Source organism: Nelumbo lutea, chromosome 1 (genome assembly GCF_056320005.1).
Source record: "Nelumbo lutea isolate HS-2025 chromosome 1, American lotus-T2T, whole genome shotgun sequence".
NCBI classification, from domain to species: Eukaryota; Viridiplantae; Streptophyta; class Magnoliopsida; order Proteales; family Nelumbonaceae; genus Nelumbo; species Nelumbo lutea.
Window position 1 is genome coordinate 158,134,285 of NC_142684.1, and position 18,975 is coordinate 158,153,259.

Sequence of the window (18,975 nt, forward strand, 5' to 3'; positions counted from 1 at the left end):
CAATACACTTATCTAAGAGAGGCCTAATCCATTTGCTATGACTTTTGCCAGGACTTTGTACAAGACATTGCAAAGACTTATAGGCCAATAGTCTTGGACTTTTGAGCAATCCACCTTTTTAGGAATAGTACAAATGAAAGTGTGGTTCAATTTACGAGCATCTTTGTGTTTAAAAAGAATTATTGGACAAAGGTCACTATCTTCAAACCCATTAGGCTCCAAAATTCTTCATACACCAAAGATGGCACACCATCAGGACCTAGAGACTTGAGGTTTCCTATACTAAAAAGGGCACTTTTGACTTCTTCCTCTGAGGGTACTGTGAGGAGGGCTAGGTTATCCTCTTCTAAGACTATCAAATTTAGAAAGTGTGAACAATCTGCTATCTTACTACTACCCTAAGAGGAGAAAAGGCCTGAGAAGTATGAAATGAATTTGTTCACCACTTGTTTGTGGTATGACACCCAAATCCCCTTGTTATTGTTCACTCCGTCAATGTAGTTTTTTTTTATTTTTATTTTTTTATGAAAGATTGTACTCTTGTAAAAAGAAAGGATGTGTTTTTATCCCCTAATTGAAGCCAAAGTTGTCTTGATTTCTAGTGCCAAAAACTTTCAATCTAGGATGATGCAAGATCCCATTGATTGTACAGATCTTTCAACCTCCAGTGATCACCTAAATAGGATTGTTCTACCAATGTAATTTGGTTTTCTATTTCCCTCAGTTGGCTTTGTGGGCTCTTGGAAGTATTTTTATTCCAAGCAATTAGGTATTTTTTTTTATACGATCATGCCTTACTGCTAGCTTATAGGTTGCACACCCATTTAATTGAAGGTTCCAGCCTTCCTCAATAACTTGCTTACATGACTAATAGTATAACCACACTTCAAAGAAATGGAATGGTTTTGGAAGCTGATTTCTTTTTGGATTGGTACCTAGGACGATTGGGTGGTGATCTAATCGCCACATGTTCGAGAGGGGGAGAGAGAAAGGCATCCTCCTCTTTTTCTCTTATTAGACCAAGTTAAGCCACCCCCTTTAACACTTCATTCCAAAAGGTTCAAGTCAAGATCTAAGTTCTTATATTGTCTCGAAATCCCATTGGTGTCTCTTGAGGAGATTGGGTCCTAGACCTCCATAGTTTAAGCTTCATTAAAATCTACTATGAGTACAAAAGGAAGATATACAACTTCTAGCCAATATCTTAAATTTTTCAAAAATGATTACGATGAGCTTTAATAAATGGCCCATATATAAAACTAATAAGAAAATCATTTAACAGAGGATAGGGAGAAAGTTTTAAAAACTCATACCTTGCACTCACCAAAAAAAGACACTTGAAAGCTAAAGTTCAAAAAGACAACTAGGCCTCCCACTCTACCTTTAGGAGGAATTAACTAAGAGTGGGAGTACTTCAAAGAATTGCCTAATCTATCAATTTTCTCACTCACTTGGGATTTTGGCCTCACACAGAAATGAAATTTGGGTTATGCTTCTTGACCATATCCCTAAGGCCTTAAACTGCCTTGGGGCGAGCTGCCCCACAACAATTCTAGCTCAGGATCAACATTGGCGGCGGTGTGGCTACACCACCACCCTTTTGCATTAAAATGGTTGTTTGTAAATAGTAAAGCCCTATTCGGGTAGAGAAAGAAAGCTACCTATAGAGGACCCTCCAACATACGCAAACCCTCAATTTCCTTTGAGTTCTCGAGTTGGCCTTCATTCTCTATGCTCACTAATCTGATAAGGTCCTCTTGGATTCTCGAGGGTTTTGGCCAATCATACACAGGAAGGTTTGGTCTTTCAACTTTCACTTTTAACAGAAAGACAAGTTCTATTCTCGGCTGTTTACCTCGAGTTGAGGTGGAAGAGCTAGGAAGGTCTAGAGAGAGAATATTAGACATTGTGGTTTACACCTGCGAAGCCAGCCTAAAAGTTTTTAGAGAAACTCTCACCCTCGGGTTAGAGGGAGATTGACTAGTTGCTTCCACATTCAAAGTCGTTGGTGGGAATACAACAAGGGAGCCGTCTAAATTATCATGAGGTGGGAATAATTGTGAGGAACATCTTCATTCTGCAGGGGCTGGTCAAGTTGTTCTTGGTTGAGATGAGGGTGTTTGTAAGGTGGATGAAGTCTCTAAACTACTGTCTCTACCAAATTCAGCATGAAGCCAAGGTCTAGGTAGGTCCATGGGTTATAGTTAAAATACTGATCAAGGGATTTATTACTGGTCCTTGATAGGGCTTGGGAGCATTGGAACAAATGGCCTATCTTGCCACACAGATAACAAACCCAAATTCAGCATGATTTTAGGATTATCCACTAACCATTCAGTTGCTAAGGTCCTCCAACACTAGTCCTTTCATAATCATCTTCAAATCGAAAACCTCAAGCGAAAGTGACTTCACTGAAGTGGGGTTATTAGAAGTCTATTTGGTCCTAGTCTCCAGAGATTGTAAAGGCTTTGTTCTAATTCATTAAATTGGATGGTTAGAAAAGGGAATAGAGACCGATGAAATAAAATTGTCAGTAGTCATGGAGGCCTAAGGGTATATGGTCCTGAATGTTTACGAGGTCAACCCCTAGATTATTTTCCCCTTGGAGCATCTTCTAAAAGGCTTCATTGAGTGTGTTAAGGTCATCCATGCTGGTAGAGGGGTAGAGGGGTGAAAGGAGGTAGCTAAAACGAGGGCAGTAGAGGGCCAAGAAGAAAGATAACTAGCAAGGAGAGAAAGTAGAAAGGAAGAGGGAAGAGAACTAGAGGCTAAAAGGAGAAAGTGATGGATTGTTGAAAAGAAAGGGAAGTTCAACAGGAATATAGTCCACCCAACCTTCACTAAGTGGTGAGTCCACTGAAAAAACGCAATGGGAAAGCCAAGACAAGGGATTTCCCACTTACCCAGAAAAGATAGCAAAAAGTTAAAAGAAACTAGAAAACTAGAGAGAAGATCACCCACTCAATAGGATGAGGAAACAGAAATTTTTAAGGAAACTAAAAACCTAGTTACCATTGCTCTCAACCATTAAAAGCAACAACATAGGCTGTAGGAAAATTAACTATGCATATTAGTTGAAGTAACTAGAAACTTACTTGTTAAGGTAGTTAAAGTTGGGATACAAATCGTCATAAACTTCCCTAAACAAACTCTGTGAGTATTTCCTTGAAATGATGAAGCCAGTATTTCAAAAGTGTTCGAAGGAATGAAATTGATTTATTGGCATCAGAAGTGTGTCGGTGATACCTTGATACTAAAAGTCAGTCCCTTAGGGTTTCTCCACCCTACAAACAATAGTCAAGTGAGAGATGGTCTTCACTTGTCTTGGATAAATTGGGGCTTGGGTTGAGTTAAGAGAGCTTCAGCTCAATCAAAATTGAAGCCATCTCAAATAGGCTCTTATATGATTTCATTCCATCTAATATTCTCAATTTGATGGGTTGAAAGAGAGGAAATTATTTCAACTTTGAAGTTCCTTCCTCTTGCCTATAAGAAATGTGTTGTAAGATATTAATAGTAGTAGGAATGGCAACAAGGCCGGTTTGGGGTGGGGCACCCCCTCCCTATCCTTGCCCTGTAGTTAAGATACTTTGCCCCATCTCCGATGGTGCGGCAGGTTCAGGGCGGGGCATCCACTCCCTGTCGAGGACGGGAAATCCCCAAAATTTTTCCTTTCCAAGACAATTACTTAAAAATGATCTATTTTATGGACAATTTACACATAGAATATAGGAATTTGGGGTATCTTACAAATTGAATTATAATATTTTAGGGGTAATTCAAAAATAGAATTACAAGATCCTAGGATCTTAAGAATTTAAGGAAAAACTTAGAGATATTTTAAATATCAATATTAAACCTAGAGATATTTTACTAATTTACCTTCAAGTTCAGGGCAGATTCAAGGAATTACATACAAAACCCATCCCCGGTTCAAGAAAAAAATATTTCCCCATCCCCGCCCCGTCCTTATTTAGAGTCGGGGAAAACCCACCCCGATCGAGGCAGGAGGGGGCCCTGCTTTTATGGGAGAATTTGTCATCCCTAAATAGTAGCATGTTTCTTCTCTCTCTATCTCATGCAAGGTGGAGTTAGAGATACAATGGAGTTATAGGTAGAAATGAACGAAAACGCAATGGGTACTATGATGTTTTTCCTTTGGTGTTTTTTACTAGCCCATGTCTCACATGTATTTGAAAAATTCAAGATATATTTTGAAATTTTGAAAAAAAGCAAAAGATTTGAAACAAATATTTTGAAAATTTTAAATCTTTTTGAAAACTCAAGATACCTTTAAAATAATTTATGAAAATTTAGGATATGTTTCGATTCTTTTACTCAAATAGTTAAAATTATCATTTGATAGGGACCATGCAAGATATTTTACAAATAGTATAAAGGAGAATACTATGCAAATGCCAAATACAAGGTTTGGTTATGTCATGGTAGACCCATTTATCCGTATTTTTCTGTTAAAATATTTCCAATTTTGAAAGGTACCAATCTGACCGCCTTAATAAAAGCTGGACCCACAAACGAGGGTTCCACCCAAATCAAATCAAAATCAAAATCAACATGGGCCCTACTTAAAAATATTTCCAATTTTCAAAGCTACCAATCAGACCGCCTTAAAAAAAAACTGGACCCACAAGCGAAGGGTCCCACCCAAATTAATATCAACGTCTTAACCAAAAAAAACCAAAATCATACTTTAAAAATATTAACAATTGTCAATCTAACTTTTTGGACGTACTTCCAACCAACAACCATATTGGAAGTATATGGCATGGGAAGATAAATGTCTGTATGTATGTCCATGTGGCAAATGAATTATGAAGAAGAAGATGTCTCCTACTGGTTTGGGGGGTCCCACCTTTCAAAGTTGTCAGGTCCTACTCTTTCTGTGCGACTGTCACGTGTACGGTTCTGCCTTTGCTACCTTTCTTCTCACTTGCGACAAAAGCTCAACTGGAACCGGATGCTATTTCAAGCTTGACAGATGAGATCCCACTCTTCCTCTAGCCTACGCTCTTTCTAGTCTTCTAGATCTTTCTCTCCTGCTCCCTCCCTTTCATTCCTTCTCTCCGAATAACCTCACGACACGACGAATTAAAGATTTTAAAGAAAACCAAGATTCTTTCTTGTTCTAAGTCGTGCTCTCTGCTTTCTCCATTCCTTTCTTTACTTGGTCAGCCTGCTAAATTCTTCATTTACTTCCTAATCAAATCCTTTAATCTTTATTCACAAGTGAAACCATGATTTCCTATGAAAAACCCGGCGGAAACCCAGTATTGTCGACGATCCAAGGAATCCAGAGGCCACCATCGAAGCCACCACTTCTTCGCTGCAATTCCATTAACAACACTCACCACCAGAACCCAAGAATCAATTCGTCCCCAATCAACACCAATAATAAATCCATAAAACCGCAAACCCATCTCCTTAAACCCATCATTATAACTCCAAACCAAATCCCTCTCGGAAAAAGTGGGACAAATGACAGGAGCACAAAGTCTCCTCAAGTGGGTAGGCAACAGGTGTTGGGCTTGTGTGGATTTGGGTATTGGGTTCAAGGGTTCAGGTGTTTTCCATGGTTGGCGATGAATTTCCACATGGCTCACACTCTTAAGCTGCATCCTTCAACGTTGCAGCTTGTGCAGAATTCTGCTAACCTACCCATGGTGGCCAAGCCTCTTTATGGAGTCCTTTCTGATGCTCTCTACATTGGCGGCGCTCACAGAATACCTTACGTATCCATTGGAGGTTTACTATCTTCTCCTTTGTACACTACTTGAATTCTTTTCCTATTTTTTTTCTTAGTCACCTTATCTGTGTTGCTTCATTGGAGGTTTACCAATTTGTCGAGTCCTTGTTAAGGTGTACCAGGGCATATCCGGAGAGTCCCCAGTTTGACGAGCGATCTGGATAAACCTTGTTAATGTTCATAGACCCCCCCGTAAAATTGCTGCGGAATTTGTATGTTCTGTTATGAACATGGTTTGCAATTTCAATATAGATAGAGACTTGAACATGTAGAGATGGAAAAAGATTCGAGGGAAATTTATAAATACATGGAATTTGTTAAAACTTCACGGAATTGTCAGGAAAGTATAATTGCCCGTTTAAGGCTCAAACCATATCAAACAACTGTATTTATCAAACAAAAGAAGATCAAGACGCTTAAATGGTATCTCTGTCTCTTTTACTCTTTTAGCCATCTTCTCTTCTTTACATGTCATTTACTTGTGATCTTGACTTTTGTCTCATTTTGCTACTATATGTTTTCATTAAATTGCAAATACTCTTTTGTAATTGTATGTCTTTCATTTTCATTTGTATTGTAGTTATTTAGTAAGTGAATCATATCATTATAATAAGCCACTCATCCGATCACCAAGTTCCCATTTGTTCTTTTAGGATAATATTTTTCACAAAAATTCAATGATTTTAATGAAATTCAGAAATTTTAAGCGATTTTCTAGAAGTTTAAATCTTAAATGTTTACTTTACCAATGAAATTTGAAATGTCGCTGTTACATCAGCCATGTATTGAAGATATTAGGGAAAGAAGATTGTCAGAATAGTTTGTATCCCCCTAGAAAAATAGGTACAGTCCGGGGATATTTAACCAAGCTGATATTGCAAACCATGGTTATGAACTTTCATGTTCCACAAGTTTCTTCATTTTAGTAGCTTTATGTTATTGATATCAAATGTCTTTAAATAGTTATGTTGGAATCTGATGGTAGTTTGTGTGTGCAAATTTTGGATTTCCAAAGTTTGCTGAATTTGGTTTACTTGATGATACTAAATCCTTTTGATCTTTCCAACCATGTTTCTTCCATAAAATTGATTCACCCTTTTCTCCTTTTATTTCAATTTCTTCAACTTGAAGTCCAATAAACTATCTTCTCTTTTTGTATACTTTTTAGTTTAATCAAAATTAATGGGTTTTTTTATGCTTTTCTCCTTAAGACATAGAAACAAAATTCATCGCAACAATTTTAAGTTTTAGCTTTGATTGTAGAAGCAGGAAGTCTTTTCACATCTAAAAGCTAAATTTAATCTTGTGATAGTTGTATCAAGGCTTTATCTTTACTATTTTGACAATGGCAATATGGAATTCAGCAATGCCAATATAGAATTCAGTAGTTTTTTATTCGTTTGAATACATACTAATTCATATTTTTGGCACTAAATTGGAACTTGAGTAGCTGCAAACAATCATGAATCATTGAAGATGCATTGTATCAGCATGTATTCTATTACTGCTTACTAAACTTCCTTTAGTAGACAAATTATTTAAGTTCAGTATGTTGTGGCTTAAGTTACTGATATGGATCAAAATTTGCAGTGTTTTTGCAGATTCTGTCTTGGGGGGCTCTGGCATTAATCCCACTTGCAGGTGAAGCCCTTCCTACACTAATGGTGTGCATTCTGCTTAGTAACCTTGGAGCATCGGTCACAGAAGTTGCAAAAGATGCTCTCGTTGCTGAATACAGCCAAAAACATGGAGTAAGTGGCCTACAATCTTATGCATTTAAGGCTCTGGCTGCAGGGGGAATCTTAGGCAACTTGATTGGAGGTTTTTTCTTATTGAAAACACAACAAACCAAAACAATGTTTCTCTTGTTTGCTGCACTACTTTCACTTCAACTTGCAATTTCTCTTACAACAAGGGAAGGTTCTCTTAACCTGCCACAACCATCAGATCATCATTTCATAAGAAATACTCTCTCAGAAAACTTACTCAAACAGTTGTCCAGTCTGGTCACTGCAATAAGTGAAGAGTGCATATCTGGTCCCCTTACCTGGACTGTGGCCTCTATTGCTGCTGTCCCAATTCTGTCAGGATCCATCTTCTGCTATCAGACACAATTCTTAAGGCTTGACCCATCAATCATTGGGATGTCTAAAGTGATTGGCCAATTGATGCTACTATTTGCAACCTTATTCTATGACAGATACTGGAAAAGAATTCCCATGAGGAAATTGATTGGCATGGTGCAGGTCATATATGCAAGCTCCCTGCTTCTGGACCTTGTCCTAATAAAGCAAATCAATCTCAGATTGGGAATTCCAAACGAGGCCTATGTGTTATGCTTTTCCGGCTTGGCAGAAATGGTAGCTCAGTTTAAGCTCCTCCCATTCTCAATTCTCTTTGCAAATTTATGCCCACCTGGCTGTGAAGGAGCACTTACTTCTTTCTTAGCTTCTGCTCTTTGTCTATCATCCATTATCAGTGGCTTTCTTGGAGTTGGGTTGGCTTCTCTTATTGGAGTAACATCTGGTGATTACTCAAGGCTTCCCTTGGGGATCTCACTACAGTTCCTTGCAGCTTTGGTTCCCTTGGGATGGCTATCACGTCTGCCTATGTCACAGCCAATATCAAAGGAAAGGAAGAGGAGTGTAAGTAAAAAAGGTAGAAAAGGTAGGAGGGTGGGAAGAATGGCATTTGGTTATGTTTATGCCTACCGGCGACAAAGAGAATCTGAAGCAGACAGGTAAAGTATGCTGGGTGAGGTCTTACAATTTTATTCAAGGCTGGAGCATCCATACTCTTTGGTTGCAGTTATATGTTTTGATTGCACAAGCCATAAAGTAGTTTTCGCATCATCAACACCATCTGGGAGAGATTCTCGCCTACCTCTTCATCAAGATACTTGAAAGAAAAGCAGTTGCAAGTCATTCCTACTTTAAGATCGCAGGGTGTGAATGTGATCATCTTTGTGATGAGGCTGCTTGTGGTAATTTTGATTGTTTTAAGAGGATGTCCCGGTGATTTCATCATTGCAATGCTTCATCAGCTTTTTCACAGTCGAATGGGTGGATACATAACCACTTGCTCTTCGATCAGTGCCTATTATGTATGCAAATGCAAGACAACAAGTGGTGCTGAACTGCTAATAACCTGCCAAAATAGACCAGAAAGATGAGATAAAGAAAGTTTTCAGCTGGATAAAACCAGGTTTGTAAGCCGACTGATTCTGGTAAGGCGGTCAGCAAGCCTCTGAAGATCTGAGGCAATGGCAGTTGCAGAGAGAGAGAGAGAGAGAGAGAGAGAGAGATTCTATTGGGGTAATCGGGTCTGGGGGTATTTTGGGTCTTAGGTCCCATATGGCCAAAGGGCTCCTATTTTTAATATTTCCTGTTATTGGTTCTTAGTGAACCTTTTAGAATAAGTCCAAGAACTGGTTCTGGTTCTTGGATTGGGTGAGGCCAGTTTGATTGAAGCTTGAGTTGGATTGAACTGGCTTTATAGCCTTTTTGTAACCCAACCCTCTTTAAGGTTATAGATGAAAAGCTGAAAAAAATATTCTGCAATACATCTCAAGGAAACGATAAAAACAAAAAAGAAATAGTTTTAAATCAATCAAGAACCCATCAGCATCCCCCTCCCACCCAACAACCCCTATCTCCCCACAAGATGGTACTGAATGGTGCTGAATTTATTTCCAGTTCCCACCATCAAGGATATTATGCCACCCTTGCTTTCCTTTGCTTGGCGCTTTCTTGCCTAATTTCTTCGTTCGCACATCAACCTCGTCTCCGATACAAGATTAATACTAATGGCCATCATCGTGCATTCAAGTGCAGACAAGATATTATTTTGGAAAATAATACATGACAGTGCATCACTTTTGGAAGAGAAAGTATTACTCTACCTGCACTAGCGGTTTAACCGTGTGCATTTTTTTTTTTGTAATCAAATTGGTATTATCGATTTTTAGAAAACTGGTAACCGAAGTGAATTGGTTAACTAATTGTCAGTTCGATTTGTTAGTTTTTCGATTTTTTAATTTTTATAATATATATTATAAAGATATATATAAGTATAAAATAAAAATTTATAATATATAAATTATATATAATATATAAAAATATATATAAAATATATAGAAATATATGTATATTGGCCGGTTTAATTAATTGCTGGTTTTTATATTGATTAACCAAAACCAAACCAAATTTGTAGTGCTTGAGAGCATAATAAAACCTGGAACTCTATACAGCTTGTCCTTGTATGGAAGTAACGAACCTTCCTCCCTTGTATGAAGACGAGTAAAATTCTTCATGTTGAATCAATTATCAAAATATCGGTGGTCATGGAGACACATGGATACACAGGGTTGGGAGATTTTGAAAGTATCAAAATGCTGATAAGGTGTCACCGGCGCCAGAGGTAGAGGAGTCAGTGAACGCTGCCTCGGCAATCGAAGAGGTTGTAGAGGTGGAGAAAGCGAAGCCCGCAGAGGAGGGAACGCTTGCTAAGTCTGTTTTGTTCAAAGAGAAGACAAACGTGGTTGCTGAAGAAAGCTCATGAGGAGTTCAAAGTTCAAACAATTCATCCAGCAAGCCCTTCAGAAGCACGACTTCACTACCACCGGCACCGATGAAGAGGAAAAGAAGGAAGAAGTTAAGGAGCAAGAGAAACCGGAGGAGAAGGCCACTTCTGCTAAGGATGTGGCTCCGACAGTACCGGTGGAGAAGCAGATGAATTTCGACCAATCAGACCTTCCCTGGAAGAATTTTGATAAATACCAACGGATGGGTGATCAGTCTGCAAGTTTTGGGTTGTACTTCACATTTCTTGAAATTTCGATCATTCATATCGTAAATTTATTGTCAAAATCGTTACTAATTTGCATCTAAAATTATCAATTATATGTTAAAGCATTATATTTAAATAGGTAGAAAGATAAAGATGTATAGGAGAAAATGCCTGGATTCCCGTCAACACCTTCATTTGGACATGATTCAAATCCACCATCGGCAATGCCTCGTACAATCTAAGCCTTCTCATCCCAACACTCTTAGCCACCACAGCATAGACAATTATAACATTTCCAAACCGTAGAACTCGTTAGATTGGTATAACATTTCTGTCTTCAGTCTCAGGTAGAAGATAATGAGTAGTTTTGATATTTTCAAAATTAAATGAAAGACCGTTAAAGGCAGAGACCCATTAGACAGTTTTTGGAAGTTCGAGTACTGTAGACATGTTTTGAAGCTTGGTGACTGACTTGAGAGTTGAGACAACCTAAAGTACAGGGTGCTGATGGAAAATTTTCCCTAAAATTAAAAGGAAAAAACGAATATCGCTGTGCGGACACCCACCCAATTGTCGAAACAAAATGCAACAATTAGTTAATCACAATTCCAGAAGCCAATTTTCTTTTACCACTCATTCTTAGCATCAAACCCCATATTTATCGTACAGGTCAAGGAAGCCTCTACTAGTCCTCTCTTTGGCAGTTGGAATGTAGAGCCGAGCAGTTCCGAGCTTTTAAGCATTGAGTCAGTGTCCATTGATATTTGATTGACGCTCATCTTCCAGTGTGCCTAGTCGAGATGTTCTATTGTTTTGATGTAAATGACAGAAAAGATAACTTTTCAGTAAGCGGGGCAAAAATATTTAAGCCTACATATTTGTTCCAACTTAAAGATGGAGGAAGCCATAAAATTTTCGAAGGAAGCTCCAGTCATCCTGATTCCTGAATCCTGAAACAAAGAGCCGAGCTTTCAAGCATGAACCACAGTGCCCATAACCATAAGACGGTTTCGGCGTTTGACTTTAGTCTCGCAGGGCAGAATGCGCCGACCTCTAGTAATGCTCGAACCATCGTGAGAGATTGACAAAAATGCACATGTGAACGTCAGTAGGCTGTCAAGTGTCAACCACTAGAATTTCTTTTCGTCCTTAGAAGTCAGAACCATCGACATGACATCGAGCAGCAGTTTCTCTCACAGCATGCATGATCCTGAAAGGCTGAAACTATGCACGATCACACACAAATAAATAGGTAAAAGAAAATGTAAATTATACAATATACAGGGCTGATTTAGTTTACAAGATCTGCTCTATTTATAACGTTGTTGTATTGTTAAATTAATATGAAAAAAACACAACGTGCATGGCTTGCACAGGTTGAGGCTGAAGCTGGTGCCAATTGGATGAACCCATCATTTCTTTTCTCATCCTTGGAATCCAGTCACCTCACGCCACTTGTTTAGGTCAGACCTGATAATCACTTGGACTGATCTATGATTTTTCTTCATCCTCAGCATCTGACTCTGCAAAAACTGGCTCAGGTTGGGTTGCTGCATATGCTGGTGCGATGTACTTTGGGTCCTTTGCTGCAATATCAGCATATTTCAATATAGCTTCTCTAGGATCTTCCTCCATCCATGTCTCCTTGATCATACCACCTTGCTGCAATGTAGTAGAACCAGTAAGCGCAGTCCAATTGATCAATGTCCACGATTTACAGGAAAATAAAGAAAAAAATGATAAATTACCTTGAGCAGATACTGGGTCAACAAGCTTCCTTTAGTAGAACCAACCCTTCCACCAAAGCCCGGTCCTGTTACTGGAAGTTCAGGTCTATGGGACTTAATGGGGTCCTTCAGTGCTTTCTCTCGTTGACGTTTGCGGCTAGGCTGATCTCTAAATAAAGGCAATGCATGAGGGTTGTGAATAACAGGGTCTGCATGAAAATCATCGACAGACTTCTTCCTTGGTGCACGTGCAACACACACAAGAGCTCCCCTCTCACTCAGAGATGGATCATATAGTATGTGTGTTCCTCCTTGGCTTTTGTCCCCAGCCGTAGCAAAGACCTTCAAGAATTATGAGAAGTACCACAATTTAAAAGATGATAAAAGCAGCATACAATGAGCAGTTCTGCAAGAACGGTATTTTAGCAAGCTTCTCTACATAACCCAGGAATCCTTCATGTGGTTCTCTAGTTAGAAGCCCAAAAGGGCTCCACATTTGCCTTGCTGTTATTTGCCATGTAGCAACAGTAAGCCTTTTTTCAGGATAGTTTATATTAAAAACAATAACTTTGCATGTACGTGACCAGATTACAAAACCTTCTTTACATATAGGAAAGTCCTTTCCCATAGAGAGGGTGAAAGTGGCATTCTCTAACAAAATAATCTATGAAATAGAAAAACCATACAGAACAAAATTATTGATTTGATACTAGTATAAATGTATAATACATGATGCAAGGTGCATTTTTCAGTAGAGACCAAGACAAAGGGTCAAAGAAAAAGAAACAATATTGAGCAAGGCCTACAAACTGATAATATAGTTCAAGGCTAACCTGATTTAACTTTGGATGCCAGGCACACTGCACAACACTGAAAGTTGGAGATATACCCACTTTGGACACAAGTTCCAGTCTTGCTCGGTCAAAGAAGCAAAGCAAGCCTCCAGTTGTTTGTTCTCTCTCAACTGAGGTTCCAGTAAAAATGAGCTGCTCATCAGGACTAAATGCAACATTTGTCTGGGCATAATGACTAGGGAGATCCCCAAAGACTTGAACAGGGTTTTTCATTTGCCGTAAATCCCATACCTAACCATGAATTTAACAAATAAAACTAGTAAACCAGTGTTGAAATTATAACAAAATCAAATCATAAACAATTTTTAATAAGGAATTAATGAGGTCCCATAAACTAAAAATATATATTTTACCTTCAGTGAACTATCCATGCTTCTTGACAGCAGAATCCGCCCATCACTCGAGAACTTAAGTGCAGTAATATCATCTTCATGTCCTTTTTCAACATGGATATCTGGTCTGCTTCCCCATCCAGGCTTAAGGTTCCATATCTGAGAAATAAAATTAAGAGCAATGCAAGATAAGAGCAAGAAACATGGATCAATAATTTGCACATGCAAGTATTAACAGATCTTAAAACTACTTTATAATAAAACAGTGAAGGTTGAAATTTTAAAATGTCAACAATAAATACCTGAATGGAGCCATCACCTATACCACCAGCAATGCATTTTCCCTCACGATCCCAAGCACATGTTGTAACTGGGACTCTTCCAGGCCTTGCAAGTTTGGGTTTGATAACCTATTTGTGGAAACATTTTAGACTGAGATTACTCATTCAATTGCGGAAAAAAAAAGCCACACTTCAGGATACTACAGATGATTGCAACTCTCTCTCTCTCTTATTCTCTATCAAACCAAGCACAGCCCAAGTGTGCATTCAAAGAGGAGAGGATGTCTCTCACTTCAGCCAAGTAGTGGGCTAAGGCCCAATGCCCACCATCAGGATTAGTTCAACAGGGAAATTGACCCCACATGGAAATATTGCTGCTTCTTGCAAGAAATTTCAACCATGGAAATGTTCGACAGGGAAACCGACCTCACATGTAGCACCTTCAAAAAGGTACCTAATGGGTAAAGTTGAAAGAAAAGAACATGCAAGAAACATAATATCATGGAGTTTTGAAAAGAAAACATGCAAACCTGTTTTTGACTTTTGAAATCATTAACATCCCAAATACGCAGTGATCCATCATCTGATGATGTTAAAATGGTCTCCTTCATTCTAGGATGCCACTCTCCACAAGTCAATCCAGATATATGCCCCTTAGTGTTCTTTAAATCACGAATATACATATCTCCCTTTACAAACTCACCCAAAGTAAGTCCATCACGGTCATAAATCTGAAACAAAGAGGAAGAAGACCATGAGTGATACTTACGCAAACTATATGCTAAGAAATTTGAATACATAAAACACAATACTTGGGTAGAACCTTAGCCTGAGCTGAGCCAGTCACACATAAAAATTTGTCTGCGGTTGGACTCCAACTTAAACTACGGACTTGGTGTCCTTCAAATGGTTCCAGCTGTCTAAATGATGCTAACCGAGAATTCATTCCTTGAAAGTCATACATACGGACTGTATAGTCATAGCTACCAGAAATAACCCTCGATCCTGAATGATCAATAGCAAGGGCTGAAACAACCTGTCAAAGGTTTCACCATCAAAATCAATGGGGGAAAGAAAATGATTCAGAAAATAGCCTAAGATAGTTTAAATCTGAACTACACATGTTAAGACATGCCATAAATAATTCTTCTGTTTCAGAAGGAATCATTTTTATGTTTTTAGAACAAAAGGATATTCTCATGAGACTTCAAATCCTTTGATTCTACTTAGGATCTATGGGGAGACATCAGAAAGAACAAAAAGAAAACCATAAATGAAAGAAGCAACACATAAGTTTTTTTGTTAAATACTTCCAAAGAATGGTTATAGAAATTTTCAATAATTAAAGGGAATTAAAATCTTCAGTTAATTTCTTTTCATATATCCTGATTTTCAAAATGTGTTTTCATCTATAACTCTTCAACGAGGTAACCTTCCATTCTTCTATTCTTGTCAAAAAAAGAGAAACTTAGCCGCAATAGCAGCAATCCCACAAATCACAAGAGGACAAACTAACACCCCATGAACTCCATGTATTACACTCTCATGCAAGTACCCTTGAGGACAAGAAAATCAGATACACTGAGAATAACAAGATGAGAAAGGAGGAATATGGTGGTGGAGTTTGGAGAGTTGGGGGAACCAAGCTCTTTTCAATAAATTTAAGGTAGCATAAGGAGAAGGAATTGGATAAGGACATAAGGTGAAGCAGAGTGGAGGAAAAGGAGGTGGATAGTGAATGAATGGTTACTAATTAAGAAGTTAAATAGGTAAAGAGATGGGTTTCTTTCACATGGGTGGGATAATCAAGAATACAATTTATTTTTCAAAAGATTAAACAGACAGGTCTAGCAAGAATGGAGAGAGTAGAAGGTTTCTGTGAGAAGTAAAATAATGAGGCAAATGAAGGGTTACAAATAACATTGATTAGGAAGATTGACTATCTAAGTCAGCAAAGAGAGGTGGTTAAAGGGAGGGGTAGAAGCTAACCAGAGGAAGAGACCAAGGACGCAATCACTCAAGATACTATAGTTGATGGTAGCCAGTTGCCAGGATGAAAGTTCAAGGTATGGAGAGTTGGATTAAGGGTTAGTTGTGTTATCTTTCTTTAGTGCTTTGGTGGGAGCAATAAATTATGTGTTTTCTTCTTGCATTTGGAAGTGGTGGAAACCTTTTGAGTCTTTGAAAATTTATGCCTTTAAGCATTTGGGTGTTGTTCAGAACTAAGGATATTTTCTCTTTCCTGCATAGTTAAGAACAAGGAATTTTCCGGGTATGTGGTTTCATGCCCACCCCTCCTTTTTCTTTGTGCCCCTTGGTAAAATTGTATACATCCAATATAACTTTCTTAAATGCAATAAGCATCACCACTAAAGTTCACAATAAGTCTCATTATCCAATTATATTGTCTTTTCTCAACAGATGCAGGGTAAGCTTCATTCCACTCACTACAACCTCTTTGAAAATTTATACCTTGGTTCTTTTTGTTACTTGATTTGCAAATTTATACCCTGGCTCTTTGAAAATTTAAGGATAGCAGAAGCAATTTTCACATCCATATTCCAATGGTTTCTGAACTAGTAATACATTGCACTTGCACTATGCAGTTACAAATTACAACAATGACCACATAGGAACCCCCATCTACCTTTTTATCATATTGTCTCCCAACCTTAACTAAGAATATATTTATTTCTACTTCTAATAGCTCATTAATGTTTAAAATGGACTTGCACTTAAAACAATTCCTTTTGTGTTTTCACCCACAAGTCCACCTATCAGTCGAAACAATAAACACAATAATCACGTCTACAGAACCCTAAAGTCATGAATTGAAGCTGCGGATGCAACTGGGAAACCATATAGTCTGATTATTACAAATGGGGAGAGAGAGAGAAAGAACAGATAATATTGAGGTTATCGGTGTACCTTAGTGTGCCCCTTCAAGACAATCTCATTACTGAGTGGAATCTTATATCGATCCTCTTCTGCTTCTTCATCCGAATCATCATCTGAATCCGACTTAGCCAAATCCGAAGATAGCGGTGGCCGAGGAGGTCCTATCATCACTGTATCACTCTCCCCGTCTTCATCTGCAGAATTCGAACCCGGCGGCGGCCGAGGAGGCCCAATCATCATCGCATCATCCTCCCCATCTTCATCTGCAAAATTCGAACTCGGTGGCGGCCGAGGAGGTCCAATCATCACCCTATCTTCATCAGCTAAATTCGAAGTCGGCTGAGGAGGTCCAACCATCACCTCATCATCCTTCAAATTCTCACCGTCGACACGACCTTTCGACCCATTATCAGCGGTCGAACTGGGTTTCCCGAACGCCGAATTTCGATCCTCAGAGCGCTGGTTTTCATGGGCGGAAGAACTGGGCTTAGCATCTCCGTGGTGGCGGGAACTAGGGTTAGGGTTTCTGAGGTCCTTCAACCAGGCCTTGGAAGGGGAAGAGAGAGAAGGGAGGCCCTTGTTAGCAGGGGAGTGGGATGAGGAATCTACAGTGCGCCGGGTGGCGCTGTGTATGGCCTCGAGAGAGATGTGCTGGTTTGTTTGCTTGCCGAAGGAGAGAGGGAACTGTGCTCTGATTCCGTCGTAGATCTCTGCTTCTTCATCCTCCATTTCTGCGAACACTCCACCACTTCCTCGTGCCGGTTGAATATATCTTTTTATTCAAGTTGTTACTAACAATCTAACATGCGCCCCTGCCGCCTTAACTGATAACTCTGAGGCCCCAATTTGACCGGTGAGATGTGAAGCAGTTAGCAGTGGATCGACCACTCGACCGCTGCGCCTAAATATTCGAATTCAAATTCGATTAGAAAATTTGATAATTAATATTCGAATTTAGTTAATTAATTATTTTAAATAATTAATAAATATATAAAATAAATATTTTATTTATATAAAGTATATAAATATATAAATTATCGATATAATTTAATTATTATATATATTATATAAAACATTTAAAAATTTTATATATTATATATAAGAATTAAATAATCGATCAAATTCAAATATTTATCGAATCGAATCAAGTCATATTCGAATTCAAATCTGATTAACTATTCAGTATGAATAGGATATCTGAATTCGACCTATTAGATATTCGAATTACCCGAATTATATTCAATTATACCAAATCTCGAATTCAAAATCAAATTTTTGAATACCGTTTACACCCTTATACACCCTTACTTAAAAAGAGAGACCTTAAGCCTAACCAACCCAAAGTTAGGCCCAACTTTATCAACCTAGCCCTACCCCAAGCTTCATGTAACACAATTTGATCTGTGTTTGGGATAGAGTTGGATCGGACTGGGCTTACCTAAGACTTGAGCAAGTTGATTGAGTTTGAAATAATCTATAAATATATCCTTTTGTATAACCACCTTTTATTAACCTTTTTTTTATTTTTGATAAGATCAGAAGGGCTACACAAGATGGAGGTGCCAAGGAAGGTTACCAAGCCACTTAGAGAAACAAAACCATGGACATTTGAAAGGGCTTCATGAGCCGATCAGTCTACAGCTTGGTTTGCTTTGCAAAAATTGTGCTTGTAGACAACACCTTTGGTGAGAGATTCCCTCAGCTCCAAGTAATGTTGAATGATGTTCCCAAGTCTACATAGAGGATTGAACTTGAGATGAAGGCAGGAGATCACAAACTTTGAGTCACCATCGATGATGATAGGATGATCTTTGAAATTCAAAGCCAAGTTATGGGCTTCCCATACTGCCCAAGCTTTGACTAGATTGGTGGTTGCAAATCCTGAGTTGTAAGCTTTGAGGTCCACTATTTCTCCTAAATGATTCCTCGCTATACATGCCACTGAGCAAAGGTTTCCATTAATACAAGAAGCATTGAAGTTGATTTTGATAGTTCCATGTTCAGGGGGATGCCACATGATCATCTGCCAAGACTTTGATGATTTTTCTAAACATTGATTATTAAGACAATTGCAATTCTCTTGAAAGGAAAATAAAGCCCTGAAGGGGGGCAGCAATTTTTTTTTTTTTTCCTGTTCTTGTTCTTCCATTGGTCCCATAGTATGAAAATGCAATTCTCCTTTTTTTTTCTTTCCCTATAGTATCATTTTTACACACTTTTCCCCACCACTCTTTCAAGGAACTATCTTGGTCATCCCCACAATACTTGGACTGACAGTCGACCAAATTTGTTTAGTAACAACTCTTCAAAACATGTTCCAAATCCTCTACC

The 18,975-nt window shown here is 38.4% G+C and overlaps 2 protein-coding genes across 4 annotated transcripts; one reads left to right on the plus strand and one right to left on the minus strand.

Moving 5' to 3' along the window:
* Positions 1-5,012: 5,012 nt before the first annotated feature.
* LOC148878642 (putative folate-biopterin transporter 8, chloroplastic) lies at positions 5,013-9,326 on the plus strand. The gene is made up of 2 exons (XM_088957805.1): positions 5,013-5,763; positions 7,355-9,326. The coding sequence occupies exons 1-2, from the start codon at positions 5,256-5,258 to the stop codon at positions 8,506-8,508; spliced, it is 1,662 nt and encodes a 553-aa protein (XP_088813931.1). The 5' UTR covers positions 5,013-5,255; the 3' UTR covers positions 8,509-9,326.
* A 1,959-nt stretch (positions 9,327-11,285) lies between these two features.
* Positions 11,286-17,561, minus strand: LOC148878643 (Transducin/WD40 repeat-like superfamily protein). Of its 3 annotated transcripts, none has more exons than XM_088957812.1 (9): positions 16,675-17,561; positions 14,570-14,782; positions 14,277-14,477; positions 13,768-13,875; positions 13,487-13,624; positions 13,113-13,364; positions 12,301-12,621; positions 12,023-12,214; positions 11,286-11,762 (listed from the first exon to the last, which is right to left on the minus strand). In XM_088957812.1, the coding sequence occupies exons 1-8, from the start codon at positions 17,371-17,373 to the stop codon at positions 12,044-12,046; spliced, it is 2,103 nt and encodes a 700-aa protein (XP_088813938.1). In that variant the 5' UTR covers positions 17,374-17,561; the 3' UTR covers positions 11,286-11,762; positions 12,023-12,043. The 3 variants fall into 3 exon arrangements, with proteins under 3 accessions (XP_088813938.1, XP_088813947.1, XP_088813934.1); XM_088957821.1 differs by having other exon boundaries at positions 11,286-11,770; XM_088957808.1 differs by lacking the exon at positions 11,286-11,762 and having other exon boundaries at positions 11,802-12,214.
* Positions 17,562-18,975: the final 1,414 nt, after the last annotated feature.

Bases quoted from the DNA above. Each gene is read 5' to 3' on its own strand.
- LOC148878642 (XM_088957805.1), top strand. From the start codon at position 5,256: ATGATTTCCTATGAAAAACCCGGCGGAAACCCAGTATTGTCGACGATC. The intron at 5,764-7,354 runs GTTTACTATCTT...CAAAATTTGCAG, and splicing joins ACCTTACGTATCCATTGGAG to TGTTTTTGCAGATTCTGTCT.
- LOC148878643 (XM_088957812.1), bottom strand. From the start codon at position 17,373: ATGGAGGATGAAGAAGCAGAGATCTACGACGGAATCAGAGCACAGTTC. The intron at 13,365-13,486 runs GTAAAATATATA...ATTCATGGTTAG, and splicing joins GCATGGATAGTTCACTGAAG to GTATGGGATTTACGGCAAAT. The intron at 12,622-13,112 runs GTTAGCCTTGAA...TAATTCTTGAAG, and splicing joins GGCATCCAAAGTTAAATCAG to GTCTTTGCTACGGCTGGGGA.